At 41.3% G+C, this 16619-nt stretch overlaps 1 protein-coding gene across 1 annotated transcript in view; it reads right to left on the minus strand.

Moving 5' to 3' along the window:
* Positions 1 to 16619, minus strand: part of Kcnh8 (potassium voltage-gated channel subfamily H member 8) — a 418565-nt gene that overhangs the window by 7222 nt on the left and 394724 nt on the right. The window contains exon 15 of the mRNA XM_008849967.1: positions 15521 to 15597. Within this exon, the coding sequence (XP_008848189.1) occupies positions 15521 to 15597 (77 nt within the window). The remainder of the gene's footprint in view (positions 1 to 15520; positions 15598 to 16619) is intronic.

Consider the following 16619-nt stretch of genomic DNA (forward strand, 5'->3'; position numbering starts at 1 on the left):
TCTTCCTCCTCGAATCCATAGGTCTGGAATTTAAAACTGTTGGCCAAACCAGTTCACCATCACCATCTGCATCACCAATTGTTCACATCCAGGATTTCTCTCTCTCTTCCCAAGTCCCAACTGCCAGAAAGAGAAAGTGAGGAAAACATCATCTGTGCTCCCAAGTGGCTCAGTTCTCTGCCCTATACCTCAGAGCGTCCACTGAGCCTTTTCTACTGTCCCAGGATCATGCAGCAATGCTCAGATCACCAGGGCTTGGTGGCTTCCTAGGCAATACCTCTGTTAGTCATGGGCATCCCCTTCTGTCATGAATAGACACACCCGTGTGACAACACTTGTTATCTGCCGTGACAATCCACACACTGACCTAGCCACACACTTAAGATGTGGATCACTAACTAACCACATTTTCCTGTTCCTGCCTTGTCCAGGGGTCTTCACAGTTTCTGGGTCTTGTTGTCCTACATTTCCACAATATCTGGTTGACTGCTCTCCTGTTTAACAAGCTCCTTACCCTTTACCCTTACCGTCCTCTGCACCACTTTTCCAGAAAGGCCTTGTTGTAAGGATTACATAGTGAGGATGTAAAACTTCAGTCCACATGTGACTGGGTTTATGTCAGTATCCCACATGACTGGATTTGATAATGCAACAGAAACTAAGCTTAGTTGAGAGTTTGTGCCTGCCAGGGAACACTAACGCAGGAAATGTTCAGTCCCAAGGGAAGGCGAATCACCATTATCTATATAGCACTTCTGCCCTAGTATGTGGAAATAACTCAGTTCTGCTCACACTAGCAATCTCAGAAGAGGCTACATTTTCGGACTGCCGGCCTGGATTTCTGTAGTAGCAAATAGATGAAGCAATTGGAACCTCTGGAATTGTTCTTTAAGGTTCTTTTCCCAGTTTAACGTTTGAGTAATTACAATCAGATGAATCTGGAGTTCTCTCAAGTTTGATGTGTACGATCAAACACAAGCCTGGATTTCTGTAGTAGCAAATAGATGAAGCAATTGGAACCTCTGGAAATTGTTCTTTAAGGTTCTTTTCCCAGTTTAACGTTTGAGTAATTGCAATCAGATGAATCTGGAGTTCTCTCAAGTTTGATGTGTACGATCAAACACAGGGATGTGCAACTAGGTGTTGGCCACCTGTGAGTAAGGCCCTGTGTGAAGCAGGGTGTGGGGACTGCAGGTGTCTGACTGGTTTTTGCAGCAGCTCAGGTTCCTGGGCCACGTAATACATGTTCTATGCTGGTAGATTTTTAATGAGGAATAAAGTACACTGTGAATTTCTTGATATACATTTCTGTTATTTTAACTGAATCTAAATAAATTCCATCCACTGATTTTTCCCTAAATTATAAGAGACAGAAATAATTGCCCCCAAGTTTCTAGCAGAGAAGAATGCTTCCTGTGATCTCGGAGTTTCACGAGAGTCCCTCTGTTTACAACCGGGAGATTGTGAAATGTGTAATTCCTGATTCAGAGGGCCCATCAGTGGGGTTGGTCCTCTGATTTCCCCTGACAACTCCACATATTGTCACCCACTGTGTGGTGTTTTGGGGTGCAAAATAGAGGAACTGGTCTGTGTATCTACAGACTGTGTTCTGGGAACTGCAGTCTAAGTTAAAATAAGACTTTCACAATATCTTTTGTTTCATTTAAAAATAGCTGACCCTTAATTTCTCTAAGCTAGGACCAGGGTACGATCCAAGGACTCTGAGTCTATCTGGAACTTTAGTTGGTAGGCAGAGAAAAAAAAATGTGATCTCCATTTTTATGCAACCAACGAGCAGATGGGAGATGCATCTGTTGACATAATCTTCTTAGCTTGAAGAGTTCTTGACCTGTCATTCAATTTTTGCCAAACATGTCCACATTTTCCTGCAAGACACAATTTTCCTAAATCCAGGGGTACTAATTATGCCAATTCTCCTCTCCCCTTCCCCCGCCACAAACACATTCAGATTTTTCAGCTATGATTCAGGTAATTAAGTGGTCTTTCACTGAATCCTTTGTTATATTGCATATTTATTGTGATATTCAGACAAATTCAATCAAACTCCATAAACAGGCAAAACAAAAAAGATGATCAGCCGAATTTCATCCTTCTGTCTTTTGCTTTACAAAGCAGTCCCAAACAAGACAGTCTTTATCTGTCAGCTAAGACACAGTTGGCACTTGGATCCATTTCATCCAAATGAGAACCTCGGTCTCATCACTAACCAGATCTGTCAATCTTTATTTGCAGCTGGGAGAGACCAGAAAGTTGGGAGGTGACGTGGCATGCCCCAGGTCACGTAGGAGGAGTACCCAGGGTTTTACCTTTGCAGGTAGAGCTGGTGTCCCTTAAATCAGATTAATGGAAGCATTCTAAGTCCAACATTGTTAATACAAATGGCCAGTTGTCAAAGTGGCCACTTTAATGGCATCACTGAATTTCTGCAAGCTTGGGCTTTTGGGCATAACTTTCTTGCTCTGTCATGGTCACCCACCATTTATTATTTATTTATTTATTTATTTATATTTTTTTTTGGTTTCCTATGACCAAGTTTGAGTAGTGTCTGGATCCGAGATCCTTACGTTATAAGCAAACATCAAACATGCTTGTTTCCTCTCAGTGCATCAGCTGTATACATGTCTGTCAACTTGGCCATGGAGAATCAGGCCTGGGATTGCAACAAAGTATATATTCAGAGTCAATGGGAGCTGGGTCCTGGGACTCTGTATTTCTAACAAGCTTCTGGCTTATGTCAATGTCCTTGCTTTGTGCTTTGCAGGCTTAGATCATTAGCTATTTTAAACTGACATTTTAAGCTATTTTTAATGAGCTTAATTGCATATTAGCTGTGTTTGTGGGCATATACCTATAGTTCAGCAACTCAGGAAGCTGAGGTAGGAGGATCCTGAGTTTGAGAACACATTAACATCTTAGTGAGACCCTAACTTAAAACTAAACATAAAGCCCAGGTATGGTGGTACATGCCTTTATCCCAGCACTCAGGAGGCAGAGGCAGGTGGATCTCTGTGAGTTCAAGGCCAGCCTGGTCTACATAGTGAGTTCAAGATCAGCTGGGGCTACAGGGAAGCCCTGTCTCAAAAAAAGCTCCCCCCCCAAAAAAAAGCTAAAAATAAAGAAAAGAACTCGGGGTAGAGCTCATTGGCAGAGCCCTTGGCCACATGAATGAGGCCCTGGATTCAATCTCTAGTACTATAAAAATAAAATAGAACCATACATATTTATGGTGAAAGGCGTGGTGGGGGTTTTCACATGTGTATTGACTGTGCAGTGACTATTTCAACCTTATTAATGTATCGACCACCTTATATATTACCACTTTTCACGGCAAGAAGATTTAAGACCTATTTTCTTAAAATGTTTAAATATAAAATGCAGGCCACAAGCTACAATCACTATGTCTTACAACACATCTTGGGAATGTATCCCACTTGTCCAACGGAAACCCTGTGTCCTGTGCTCACTCTCCAGCTTCCCAGGCCCTCAGTCTCTGGTAACCACCATTCTGTTCTGTTTCTCTCAGTTCAACAGATACCACATGGTTTTATTCCCAAATCTCATTGAATTATATCCTTTAGTTAACTCTCCACACACTGGTCTTTCAGGAAGAGCTTAAAATTCTGTCTACCCTGCGTTCTCTCAGTGCTGTCGGCAAGTCCACAGGTGAGTTGAGCTGTGCTGTGGGTTCGCCGGCCTCCCTTACTGTGATGTCAGCGGGTGTACCCTCGACCCGTGAACTCATTAGAGGCTGCTGAGGGAGGCACAAGGATTGCAGTGACACGTGAGTCCAATTCTACAAAGTAGTTTTAAGCCAAATATATTCAATCACGGGGAAAGTATTTCTTGACTTTTTACTTTCTTCTTGGAATGAAAAAAAACAAAACAAAACAAAACAGCTCTTCTTGGCTCTCGAGCCTATTGGCTTTTGGACTGCAACTCTCCCCACTGACTCTCCTAGTCTTAGACCTTTGGGCTCAGATGGAGCCATTGGCACTTGTGGTCCCCCAGCTTGTGAATGCTGGGTCTTTGGACCTCTCAGCTTCCACAGTTATTTGAGTCAGATACTTATTATTTCTCTGTTGCAGTATCTATACTTTTCTGTCTGTCACTCTGCCTTTCTCTGTCTCTCATCTATTACCACATCTATCCCATTAAGTAATTGATCTGTCTATCCATCTACTTAGCCATTCTTCTCCTGTTACATTGGAATACTCTTACTAAAATAAAAACAGCTGTGTTTAGATTTTGGACAAAAATGTAAATAGCACAAACTTCTAGAGATATCACTTAGTAATGACTGTATTTGAAGCACTCTATAAGCATTTGCTAAAGTGAAAATCAAGAAAGTTCTGTGACTCTACAAAGGAGACCTGAAATAAGAAAGTGAATAAATTCTGGTATATAAAAGGCAGAACAGCGACCAGGGCGACAAGAACAAAAAGAAGACGGCACCTGGGTGGCTGAAAGAGGCTGCCTTGTAACACGTGCTTCCCAGACAGGCAGCGGGAAGCAGATGCCGACTGGTGTGTGTCATCAAAGTGGTCCATGAGGTCAGTAAAGAGGACAGAGAAGTTAACACTGCTTTTCACTGTGCTAGGGCCAATTTTCATCCCTAAGAATGCGGCAGTTTTAAGCCAAATGTCCTGCTAAAACCAAAGAGGAATAATTCTAAGTTTCCTGGAAAATTATAAAAAATGTTCAAATAGTAGTTATGATTTTTGGAACTGATATGAAGTAAATGGGGGATAATTTGTTTCTTGGTTTCTGTGACCTTTTATTAAGTAACTGCTGCCTTGAGTATATTCCAAAATGAGTATTTGATAATAAAGGAACACTGTAGTGATAAGTTAAAACACACTGAAACAAAGAAAATAGCATATAAAAGTAAAATGGAGGGCATAAAACAAACAATATCAGTAAGAAAGCTAACTCTTAATGGCTTAAGCAATCTAGTCAAAAGACAAAAGATTGACAGATAGAATCAAAAGATAATGATCCAAATATATCCTGTCAACGTTAGAATTATAAGTACAAACAAAATAAAAGAATGCAAAAATTGAATACAAACAGAAATCACAAGAAAGTTGGGGTAAGAATGATTATGTTAAGAAAAACACCAGGTTTTAACACAAAAAGTTACTGAGCATAAAAGAGAACTTTGTTATAATAAGATGACCAACCCCTCCTTGGAATTACAGAAGCTATAAGCATAATGTCCATCAGGAAACCAACAATAACAGTTAGAGGCTGTAATAGTCCACTTTCAAAAACAGAATAACAAGATAGATCAATAAAGAAAAGGGAACTCGAGCATTGATGATCTATAGCTATGAACCTCCTGGATACCTATGGAACACTCACCTAATGACAGCAGAACACGTATTTTCACACACAGCTGGAATGTCTCCTTGCCAGACCATGCTGTGGCATTAAGTGAGACGTCATACATTTAAAAGACAAACATCATGCAAAGGGTGAGCCTAGTCATGACGGAGTACAGTTGGAAACTGATAAACAGGTTTGGAGAATTCACAAATCTGTGGACATCAAACACCATATTACTAAACAGTCAATGGTTTAAAGAAGACATCACAGGGAAAATCAGAAAATATTTTGAGATGGATGGAAATGAAGACATAATACACATGAACTTTTGAGATGTAGCTAAAAAGTGCTTAGAAGGAAATCTGTTACTCTAAACAAATAGAAGAGGAGGAGGAGGAGAAGGAGGAGGAAGATGAGGAGGAGGGAGGAGGAGGCAGAAAATGGAGGTGAGAACGAAGATCTAAACTAAACCCACTTGTTCACTTTACAGCACTTAACATATGAGAAACCTAAGCTCAAAGAAAGGGAAAGAAAGAAAATCACAAGGATTAGGTCAGAAATTAATGACATACCAGGCAGGAAAACACTGGATAAAAATAGAGCAAGGCTTTTAAAAAATCAACAAAATTGGCAATTCTACCTGAATTGACAGAAAAGTAAGGAGGACTCAAAATTATTAGAAGAAAGAGATGTTAACTATCAGCTTCATGGAAATGCCAAGAGCCATAAAGGAAAACTATGGATACCATATGCCATCTACTTAGATTATTAGATAAATAAGACAAATTCTAACAAAGATACAAGTTACCAAAACTTACTTCTAAAGAAATAGAGAAATCCAAGTAGGTTATACCAAACATTTAAAGAAGAGCTCATTCATAGGTATTCTAAAATTCTTCTGGTGGGGGGTATGGGGTGTAGATAGGAGAGGGGGGCCTAAATATGATTACAATGTATTGCATGAAAGGCACAAAAACTTAATAAAAATATATATTGTAAAAAAAAATAGAAGAGGAGGGAAACCTCCTAATCCATTTTATAAACTTAATGTAAATAAAATCCACCCAATCAGTTTTATAAAGTCAGTATTGTCCCAGTAACAAAACCACACATGATAAACATAAGATGGCATCTCAATGCCTTATAAATGCACATGCAGAAACCCTCAGCACAATAAGTCAAGGCTGGAGAGATGGCTCAGCAGTTAAGACTGCTAGCTGCTCTTGCAGAAGTTCTGAGTTAGGTTCCCAGCACCCTTGTTGAGCTATTCACAACCTCCTGGTAGTCCAGCTCCAGGGATATGACACCCTCTTCTGGCCTCCTTGGGCAACTGCAGGCATGTGCACAGACATATCCACAGATACACACACATACACATATATAAATAATAAAGAAATACTAACAAGTAGAACTCATGTTAGGATCAGTGATATTTATCACAGGAATGCAAGGCTATTTACATGTTCTATATCAATTACTATGAATACACCATATCAATAAAATGTAAAAACATGGGGCTGGAGAAACAGCTCAGTGGTTAAGAGCACTTACTGCTGTTGCAGAAGACCTGGGTTTGGTTGCCAGCACCCACATGGTGGCTTATAACCACCTGTAACACCAGTTCTAGGGAATCTGACGCCCTCTTCTGTCCTCCCTAGGCACTGCATGCATATGGCACACATACATACATGCAGGCAAACACTCATGCACATAAAAAATTAAATTAAAATATAAAACACATTATTGTCTCAATAGATACAAAAAGAGATCTGACAAAATTTAGCACACTTTTGTTATAAAAACACATAACAAATGGTGTTACAAGTATATTTCTTCAACTTGGTAATGGTACTTTATAAAACATAGTGAATGTCCTATTCAATGGAGAAAGAGTAGACGATTTCTCCCTAGGTCAAGAATGTCTCTTTTTCATTTCTGTTCAACATTGCCTTGAAATTCTAGGTAGCACAATTAGAAAAGAAAAGGTAACAAGATTTTCGGGTTGGAAAAATAGTGTATTCAGGTGTCATGGTTATATATGGAACAACTCTGAACAATCCATCCCTAAACTTCTAAGACTTGGGACACATTAAACAAAGGTCCAGGGCAAGTTGCAAACTCAATGAAATTAAGAAAACAATTTCATTGATAACAGCACCAAAGGAATAGGATACTAAAAATAAATGGAAGCAAGGAGGTATCATAATCCTGCTCTGAAAACTGTAAAATATTCACACAAAGAGTATAAAACACTCTGTTTATGAATCAGAAGACTGTCCATACACTGGCGTTCCTTACCATGTTCCACAGTCAGTATGTGCACGCTCAGAAACCAATTTCTTTGTAGAAACTGATTAGTCTAAAATTTAAATGGAATTTCATGGAACCTAAAATAGTCAAAACTATCTTGAAAGAGAAAAATAAAGATAGAGTACAGTTACTTCCACACTTCAGAACTTACTGCAAAGCAATGGTAAAAAAGACAGCAAGGAACTAGGCTACAGATAGACGTGGTGAGCAGGATGGAATTAAGAATCCAGAAATAGGGAGCTCAGCCACCAAAAGCATGTTCTGCTCTTACAGAGTCCCCGCTCAGTGTCCAGCAGCCATGTTAGGTAGTCCACAACCACCTATAATTACAGTTCCAGGGGATCCAGACACGGTCTTCTGAATTCCACAGACACTTCACTCACATGCAAGCTATCAGAAGAGAAATTCATCATCATACTTACCCAGCTATGAGCCCTGCTACAACAACTGGCCTAGCAAGATACACTCACTGGTGCAAATGTGGCACGAATTTTATGGGAGCAACCGCCCACTTTCTAATTGGACTTAAGGTCTGCTTTATAAGATGAAGCCCATAGTTGACATTGATGTCGGGCCTAGAAACCTGAGGCCAGACAGGTCACAGTACATAGGGGACAGCCCAATAGGAGTTTTCTGCTAAATAGATACAGTACTAAACTGACTCCTCATGACTTATTGCTGCACCCAAAGAGTAACAGATCCCTCAACTCCCACCAGAAAGTCTTCCTTATGTAGCTGATGATAATTAGCACAGGGAACCGCAATTGGTCAACCTGCAGAGAGCAAGGGGCTGCAGAGTGCTTATTCCTAAAGAAGACACCGGTATCAAACTTCTGCCTCCCCAAACTCAGGGATCATTGTGGATGCGGGGATGGAAAGACTGTAAGAGCCAGAGGTGGTGGATGAGCACAAGGAAACAGTTTTCCAGGCAGCTGGTCAGTTACTCGTATGAACTCACAGCAATGGTGACAACAGGCACGTCTCATCTAAGCTAAAGGCAGACATAATCCCAACATTGATGTGGGCATGGGAGAAGAAGCCTCAACCCTACTTGAAGATTATTGGCAACCATGGCTTCTGGGAAGCGGGAAAGCCAGTCTCATTTAAGGGTGAGACTGCTTAGTAAGTAAATCAGACTCCAGTGGACGGACTTATACCAAAGGGCATTTTGGAACACAAATTTGACTATATATATACATTGGTATACGTGAAATTAGGTGGAAGGTACTGAGGGGATGCACGTAGGGGGGAGGATCTAAATATGATCAAAATATATTCTATGGAATTTACAAAAATTCAGTAAATGTATATAATTTTTAAAAAGATTAAAGTATAAAATTCTTAGAAGAAAACAGAGGAATAAATATCCGTGACAGTGGTCATGATTATTTATCTCAAGTATTCTCAGAGATGTGACCCCAAAATCACAAGGAAAAAAATGGATAGATTGACTATCTCCAAATTAACATGCTTGTACTTCAAAGGACACCATCAAGGATGTCAACTTGAAATCTACAAAATGATAAGAAAATTGTAAATCATGTATTTGATAAGGGACTTCGATCTGGACTATATAAAGAACACTTATGAATCAATACTAAAAAGACAACTGACAAATGGATGATGAAAATGTGTTTCATTTATACGATGGAGTTCTCAGCGACAAAGAAAAATGAAATCATGAAATTTGCAGGTAGATGATGGAACTAGAAACTGTTATACTACATGAAATAATAGATTCAGAAAAGCAAGTGATGTATGCTCTCTCTCTCATTTGCGGATATTAGCTCCAAATCCTTACAGACAAATATACCACTCACCATGCATCAAAGAAGCTTCTTTTTGCAACAGAAACCATCAGAGTTCCACAACTGCTCAGATGCAGAGAACAAATGTCTGTGAGATGCCCAATTCTAAGGGACACAGGACAGTGGAACTTCTACACCCAAGCTCACAGAACATAGTGGAACAGGGGGTAGAAAGAATTTAATGCATCTCTCAACTCTCATCAGTGGAACTTTCTCATGCAATAGAGGGCGATTTACACAGAAAACCACAACTGGCCAAAACTGTGGAGAATAAGAGGCTGCAGACTGTGTGTCCCTGGACAGGACTCCTGTATTAAGCTTGCCACCCAGGGCTCAGGGCCCACTGTGGAAGAGGGGGCAGAGACTGTAAGAGCCAGGGGTGGGGGATGACCACAAGGAAACAGTCTTACAGGGGACTGTGAACTTGCTCATATGAACTTACAGCACAGGTGACAGCATGCACATGGCCCATGTGAACTCCATCAGTTAAAAACCCAGCATAGAAGTGGAGAAATGGGGAAGAAGTCCCACTTTAGCTGAGGAACTATTGACAACTGATCAACAACTGATCACTTCTGGGTGAGGGAGAGTTGGTCTTCATTAAGGGAGTGATGCTAGATAGTCTGACCAGGCTCCAGTGGGTGAACTCATACCAAGGGACATCTGGGTCCACAAACTTGACTCGATAGGTCTTAAGATATGTGACAGAATGCATAAGATCTGGTAGGGGGCTATGGGAGATTCAGATAGGGGAGGGGGTGTAAATATGATTAAGATGTATAAAGTGCACAAAATTCAACAAAACATATTAAAAAATAAATTACAAATAATAAATAAAAAAATAACAGCACAGCCCAATTTAAAGATGAGGAAACAATGGAAAGAACAGTTCTGCAAAGAAAAATGGCCGACAGACACAGGCTCAGTGTTGCTTGCTGTCAAAGAGCTCTGGACACGGACCACTAATGAGACATGACTTTGCCTGTATATCAGAAGCATCACTGGAACCAGCATTGACTGCCCACTTATCTAAAAAGCCATCATCCCTCATGTATCATGTTTACACGTGTTTCCCACACAGCCTTAACTCTACATAGCAATTCTCTACTGCAGGTTTTATAACCATTTAATAGAAGAAAACAGCAGAAGGTTAGGGAAGACAAAGCCAAGCTGACGGGGGAAGGGACATCGAGGCACTTGTCTCCCTCCAGGAAAGCGTTTCTCTTCCCAGCAGTGCTTTATGTGGTTTTCCTGCTGTGGTAGAGCAGTTTCCCTTGACACACTTTACTACAATGTCTTTCTGGGTCAGTCAAATTAAAGAAATGAGAACACATGTAGTATTTATCTATAAACCTTTTCAGAATGGAACCTTTGGCTCACACAGTCCACAGTCCCTGAAGGGGCTTTATGTTGTTATTGTTAAAGAATTTTCTTAGAGTTACACTCTTACTCCCCATGGTTCAAATCACACTGTTAGTGGCTGCCCTACATCTTCAGCATCTGTAGAATTCTTTTAAGTGTTCTGTGAATGTAGGTTAATACCAATCTTATGCCTTATCTAGCTTTTTCGGTATTTAGCCAGTTGATTATGAAATCTACACATCAGGGAACGATTTCATTTGTATATATGCATTTTAGATGTATTACTTTGTGTGTGTGTGTGTGTGTCTGTGTGTGTGTGTGTATGTGTGTGTGTACATACATGCATGCAGTACTCACAAAGGTCAGAAGTAGGCCTTAGATGCCCTGGACCTGGAGTTACAGGTAGTTGTGAACTCTACTCCCAGCCCTGACATGGGTACTGGGAACTAAACTCAGATCCTCTTGACAAGCAGCAAGAGCTCTTAACTGCTGAGCTGTCTCTCCAGCCTATTTCTTAAATCTTTGAGCATCTTTTAGAACACTGATTTGGCAGTGCTCACATACCTGACACAGGGCTCTGCATAAGGAACCTCAGCTACAAGGTTCGTTAGCCTTTTGGTCATAAATATAGTGTCATGTCGTGTATTTGGCATTCATTGCGAAGTCTTCTCTGGCTTGGTGGTAACCAAAGAACAGAAGAAAGTAAGAACAGAGTGATCAACTGATTCTGTCTATGAAGACTAGGATTACACGAAATGGATAATTAGGCTTAGACTTGGTATTTTTCTATGTAAGTAACATGTCTTTGTGGGGTGTGTGTGTGAGTAAAACACATGGAGGAGGTTGTGAGAGGACCGACCGCATAGATCAGAATCTGATCTGTATTTTCATTGTTCCTGGGTTAGTGGCTTTTCATACATTGCCCTAAGGGTCAAAGCTATATAAATTTAATTATGTGTAAGGATAAGTTTGGGGTTTGTTTTCCCATAAGCTACAACTATGAGGAAATCAGTTATTTTACTATAAGGGAAATATAACCTTTAGAGAAGGATAATGGAACCACTGAACCATCTTATCTGGACTTTCCTCAATGTAAGGCAAGAGAAAATGTTTATGTCACTCAACAGAACAGTGTCAAGTACAGACTCACATTGGGCACATCCTTTGTTTTCCAAGTAGTTATATGTTTTCACACATCTACTACTGCTTCACATCGTCCAAGGGAAACAACGCAGTGGGTAGCTCTTGTAGCCCTGCCTCAGAAAAAAGTATCTTCACTTGGAAATGGGATGATAGAAATACCCATTGTCCCCAAGAAGAACCACTAACTGTAAGATCCAACTAAGAAATAGAACAATCAATTCTTTAAAAAAATTCTTTACAATTTTAATTTTATTGCATGCATGCATATAAGTGCACTCATATCAAGCAATGCCCATGGAGGTTAAAAGAGGGCATCAGATCCCCCTGGGACTGGAGTTAAAGACAGTTGTTAGCTGCCATGTGGGTGCTGGGACCCAAACCTGGATCCTCTGGAAGAGTAGTCAGTGCTCTTAACTGCTGAGCCATCTCTCCAGCTTCATGATCAGTCACCAAAAGAATTAAAGCTGTTTTCACTTTGAGGTGCCCAATCCTAAGTGACACATCTACAAAGCAAGGTCTGTACTCAAGGCTCAGGAAACACGGCGGAAGAGGGGGCAGAAAGAATGTAAGAGCCAGAGGGATGAGACACCTGCTGCCAGTCAGTGCTTTCTAGAGCTTCACCAAAGAAATCTCCACCTTGTGGCGCCTAACGAGATCTGCACAATGACAAGCCGAAGTGGACGGGGGCAAAGTCATGGGGTGCAGAAGGAAGGAGAATTCGTTTTCTCCAGGGAACAGCTCCCTGAGAGGGCATCTAATTCCCAAAAGACAACCCTAAACACAGCTCCACACAAGCACCACCACGCAGATTCAGTACAATATATGTGTGTTTTATATATATATGTATATATGTATATATACACACATATATTTGTATATATACATACATACATACATATTATAAATGTCTATCTATGTAAAAATATTCAAAGAGGCCAAGAAATTGAAAGGGCGTAGGGGGGACAAGGGAGGAGGGGGTGAGGAACTGAGAGGAGGGAATAATGCAAAGATAATACTCATATATGAAATTCTCAAAAATAAATTTAAAAAAATATCCCCGCTCCCCCAAAGTGTTGTTCTTAAATGTGCACGGGAAGAATTGCATTGGATTTAATGGGTGGTTTTAGCCAGAAACAATGCCTGAAGAAAAGAGAATAATGCTCAACGGAAGGGCCAAGTTCAGTTTGCCAATGAGATGTCTAGTTTTTGTTTTCTGCTGTAGTTTTATTAATTAAAAAATTTTTGTTTTTAAAATTTTTATGTGTGTGAGTGTATTGCATGCGTGTACTCAAGTGCACCATCTCATGCAATGCCCAGAGGTCAGAAGATGGCGTTGGGTCCCCTGGAGCTGGAGTTATGGCCGGTTAGCACCTACGCGGGTAACCTGGATTCTCTGTAGGAACAGCTAGTGCTCTTAACCGCTGAGCCATCTCTCTAGCACCTCTGCTGTATTTTTAAAATGAGAGGTTATTTGGGTGAACGAGGACTTGGACTAGATGGCAGTTAAGTAAGAATCTTCACCAGAGAAACACAGGCTTAAGAGAAGCTCTAGCAGTTCAAGTTACACATTGCCATTTCTACAGATTCCTGCAAGTTAGTGTGGTAAAGTGAATTTCAGTTTTAGAACCCTCATCAGCACCATCACGTGGTCATTTTACCCTTCCGATGTCAGCACGTAATTTGAAACTATAACGTAGGAGGGGCATCAGCTACACTGTACACCCTCCCCGTGTCCTACCCACGGCTGCCCTGAAGGTTGGCCAAAGATGCCCAGACCTTCCTTCGTCTTTCTAGTGAGCGTCTACCTGGTCTTCTCTGCTGCGAGGCCTGTGTAGGGAGCCTCAGCCCCACCTTCCCTGTTCCCCATGGGAACATTTTTGAGTTGTGCCCCACAGTGTCTCCGAGGTCCCCAGCAGGACCGCTTTGTTCACAGCCATGCCCTTGCCCCCCACCCCCCAATCCCCACTAGGAGCTTCAAGCTTATCTGTTTTCTAATTTGCCATCATGTTTCCTGGGTCACTTCCAAAATAACTATTTGCATCTAAACTGTTCCACAATCAGTTTTAATCTGCTGTTATCTGGGGAAAGCAGTTCAAACTAAGGCAGTGATCAAGAGACTGCCTTACTGTGCTATGTAAGTAGAAAGAAAAGAAAGTTTTATCTAAGCAGAGAGTGGACATATGGTTACCCAGGGCTGGGTGTGGGAATACAGATTAAGTATAAATCTGATTGAGAAGTATTACTAGGGAGATAAAGCATGTCCTAATACTATGATGATGATTGAATTACTCAATAAAATGACTAAAACTTATTCAAATGTATATTTTAAATGCATAAGTTTTATGAAATACACCTATACCATAATAAAATTGTCCTTATTGTAAGTGGACAGATCCATTTTCAGACCAATATTACAGACACAAACAGTTGAAAAAATACCAGTTAAAGTATCAATATTATGTGTGCATGATATATTATATTCGTAAACTGTCATGTGCAACTGAAGCTTGTGGAAAGCGGACTCTAGGGGAGAGGAGGCCCTTTGTATCTCAGTTCCAAGCATGTTCACATCAAGTACCCTCCAACCCCCTGTCCTGGGTCGTGCTGGCCCCCTGGCTCTGTGACAGGGAGAGGGGAAACAGCAAGTAACTAAAGACATTAAAAATGTGTCCCTGGGAACAGCTACAGGGCAAAGAACTTATAACAGGTTATTATTATTTATCTCACGGTATAAAAATGCCTACAGTGGGAACAGGAAGCTGGAAGTTCATTCATGGAGAGATAACTCTGCTTGGCCCAGGACTCTCAATCCAGAGCCCAGCCGGATGCTGTAAGCACTAGCCTGATGGTGCGACTTTTGTTTGCTCTCTCAGATGACCCACTCGTCTCTGCTGGACGTGATGAGCACCCGATTTAATGACGCTCCACGCTCTGCTGCTCTGTAGACCCACCACTTGCTGTTCATCCTTTCACTTTTGTTTGCTACATTCTCAATGAACTTAAAACCCAAAGTGTGAGGGCTGGAAAGATGGCTCAGCAGTTAAAAGCTCTTGCTGCTCTTACCGAAGACTTCAGTTCAGCCCAGCAACCAAATTAGCTGGCTCACAACCGCTTATAATCCCAGCTCCAAGGGATCCCATTCCCTCTTCTGGTTTCCCGGGACACCTGCACACACAAGGCACACCCATATAGAGACACAGGCACACACACATAAACAAAACTAACAAAATCTTCAAAAACACAAAGTGTGGCTGTTATAGATTACTCTCTAGTCTATACAGAGCACTATGACATTAATTACTAAAATGATAGCCTATTTAGTGCTTACTTTATTTACCTAGGTTGTTTAATTTCACAATGGACCCAAGTGTGTCACTATTGTCCCCTCTAACATGGGTGGAAATGGAACTTGAGAGCGGGTAATGACAGGTCAAAGTTCCCACGAGTCTACATGGCAGAGGAGGGACTCTCTCTTGGAGGACACACTGGCGACTGTCACACACTACTTCCGCTGCTAGGTGGGACTCTAAGTCCTCCCCAGCATTCCGTACCTCACTGTTGAGCTTGTTTATCTGCTGCTGGGTCTCTTCAGCCTTGATGAACAGAACAGCAGCTCCGATCTCTGGGTCTGAAAAGTGACACACACATAGTGAGTCCTTTTGGAATATACTATGTATTTGAGGACTGGGGCAGTTATGAGGAAGGCTAAGCTATTGCACTGAAACTCTCCTGGTCTCTGAGCCGCGTAGGGTCTGTCTTCTGACGATCACACAAATCTCTTGTCCTTTTTTGGATGACACCTTTATACTGATAGGGACAAGTCACACAGCAGGGTGGTGAGTGTGACCATACTGGCTGAATGTGTCTATGGCAAACCTCCCGTTCCCCAGATAAAATCATCAATGTGTTCTAACATGGCACATCTTCTCTCTCTGTCTCTCAAAATTATTTTTAGTTTATGTAGACGATGATTTGCCTGCATGCATGCAAATTCATCCATGTCCTGAAATGCCTACAGAGGCCAGAAGGTGACACTGGATCTCCTGGAACTGGAGTTATGGATGGGTATCAGCTGCCATGTGGGTGCTGGGAACCAAACCAGGGTCCTCTGCAGGAGCAGCCAGTGCTCTTCACTGCTGAGCCGTCTCTCCAGCCTGCATCTTCTCTTCTGATCATTCTCTAACCTCCCGATCGGTCACTGAGCCACGCAGAAGGGCTGTTCTTTTCTTCCTCTTTCCACTGGAAACACTGACGCCTGTGCCCAGGAGAACACTTTGCTCCCTTCTGTTTCAGAGAGAGACCTCTACTGCCCGTTTCCTGTCTATTACTGTGCCACTATAAAGGGGACTGCTCCCATTTCCCAGCTCTCTTCTCTAGTTTCTCTCTATTCCATTCTTCTAAGTACATTTATTTCTGTCCAGGACAAGAAGTACAAAGGAGTCAGTGCTAGCTAGAGTGGAAAAGATTGGAAAGACTCAATCTCCCTCTGATCAGACTAATTCTCATTAATTATGAGTGGGACACTTGTTTGGGGAAGAAGAAAAGTTGCTCAAAACAGACCTAAGTAGTCATAAGAGCTTGTTTCATAAGAAACAAAAAGAATCCATTCACTCAACAGATGGCATCCCATCATTTACAATAGGCCAGTGA

This window comes from Nannospalax galili, unplaced genomic scaffold (genome assembly GCF_000622305.1).
Source record: "Nannospalax galili isolate Female #2095 unplaced genomic scaffold, S.galili_v1.0 scaffold364, whole genome shotgun sequence".
In the NCBI taxonomy this organism is placed as follows: Eukaryota; Metazoa; Chordata; class Mammalia; order Rodentia; family Spalacidae; genus Nannospalax; species Nannospalax galili.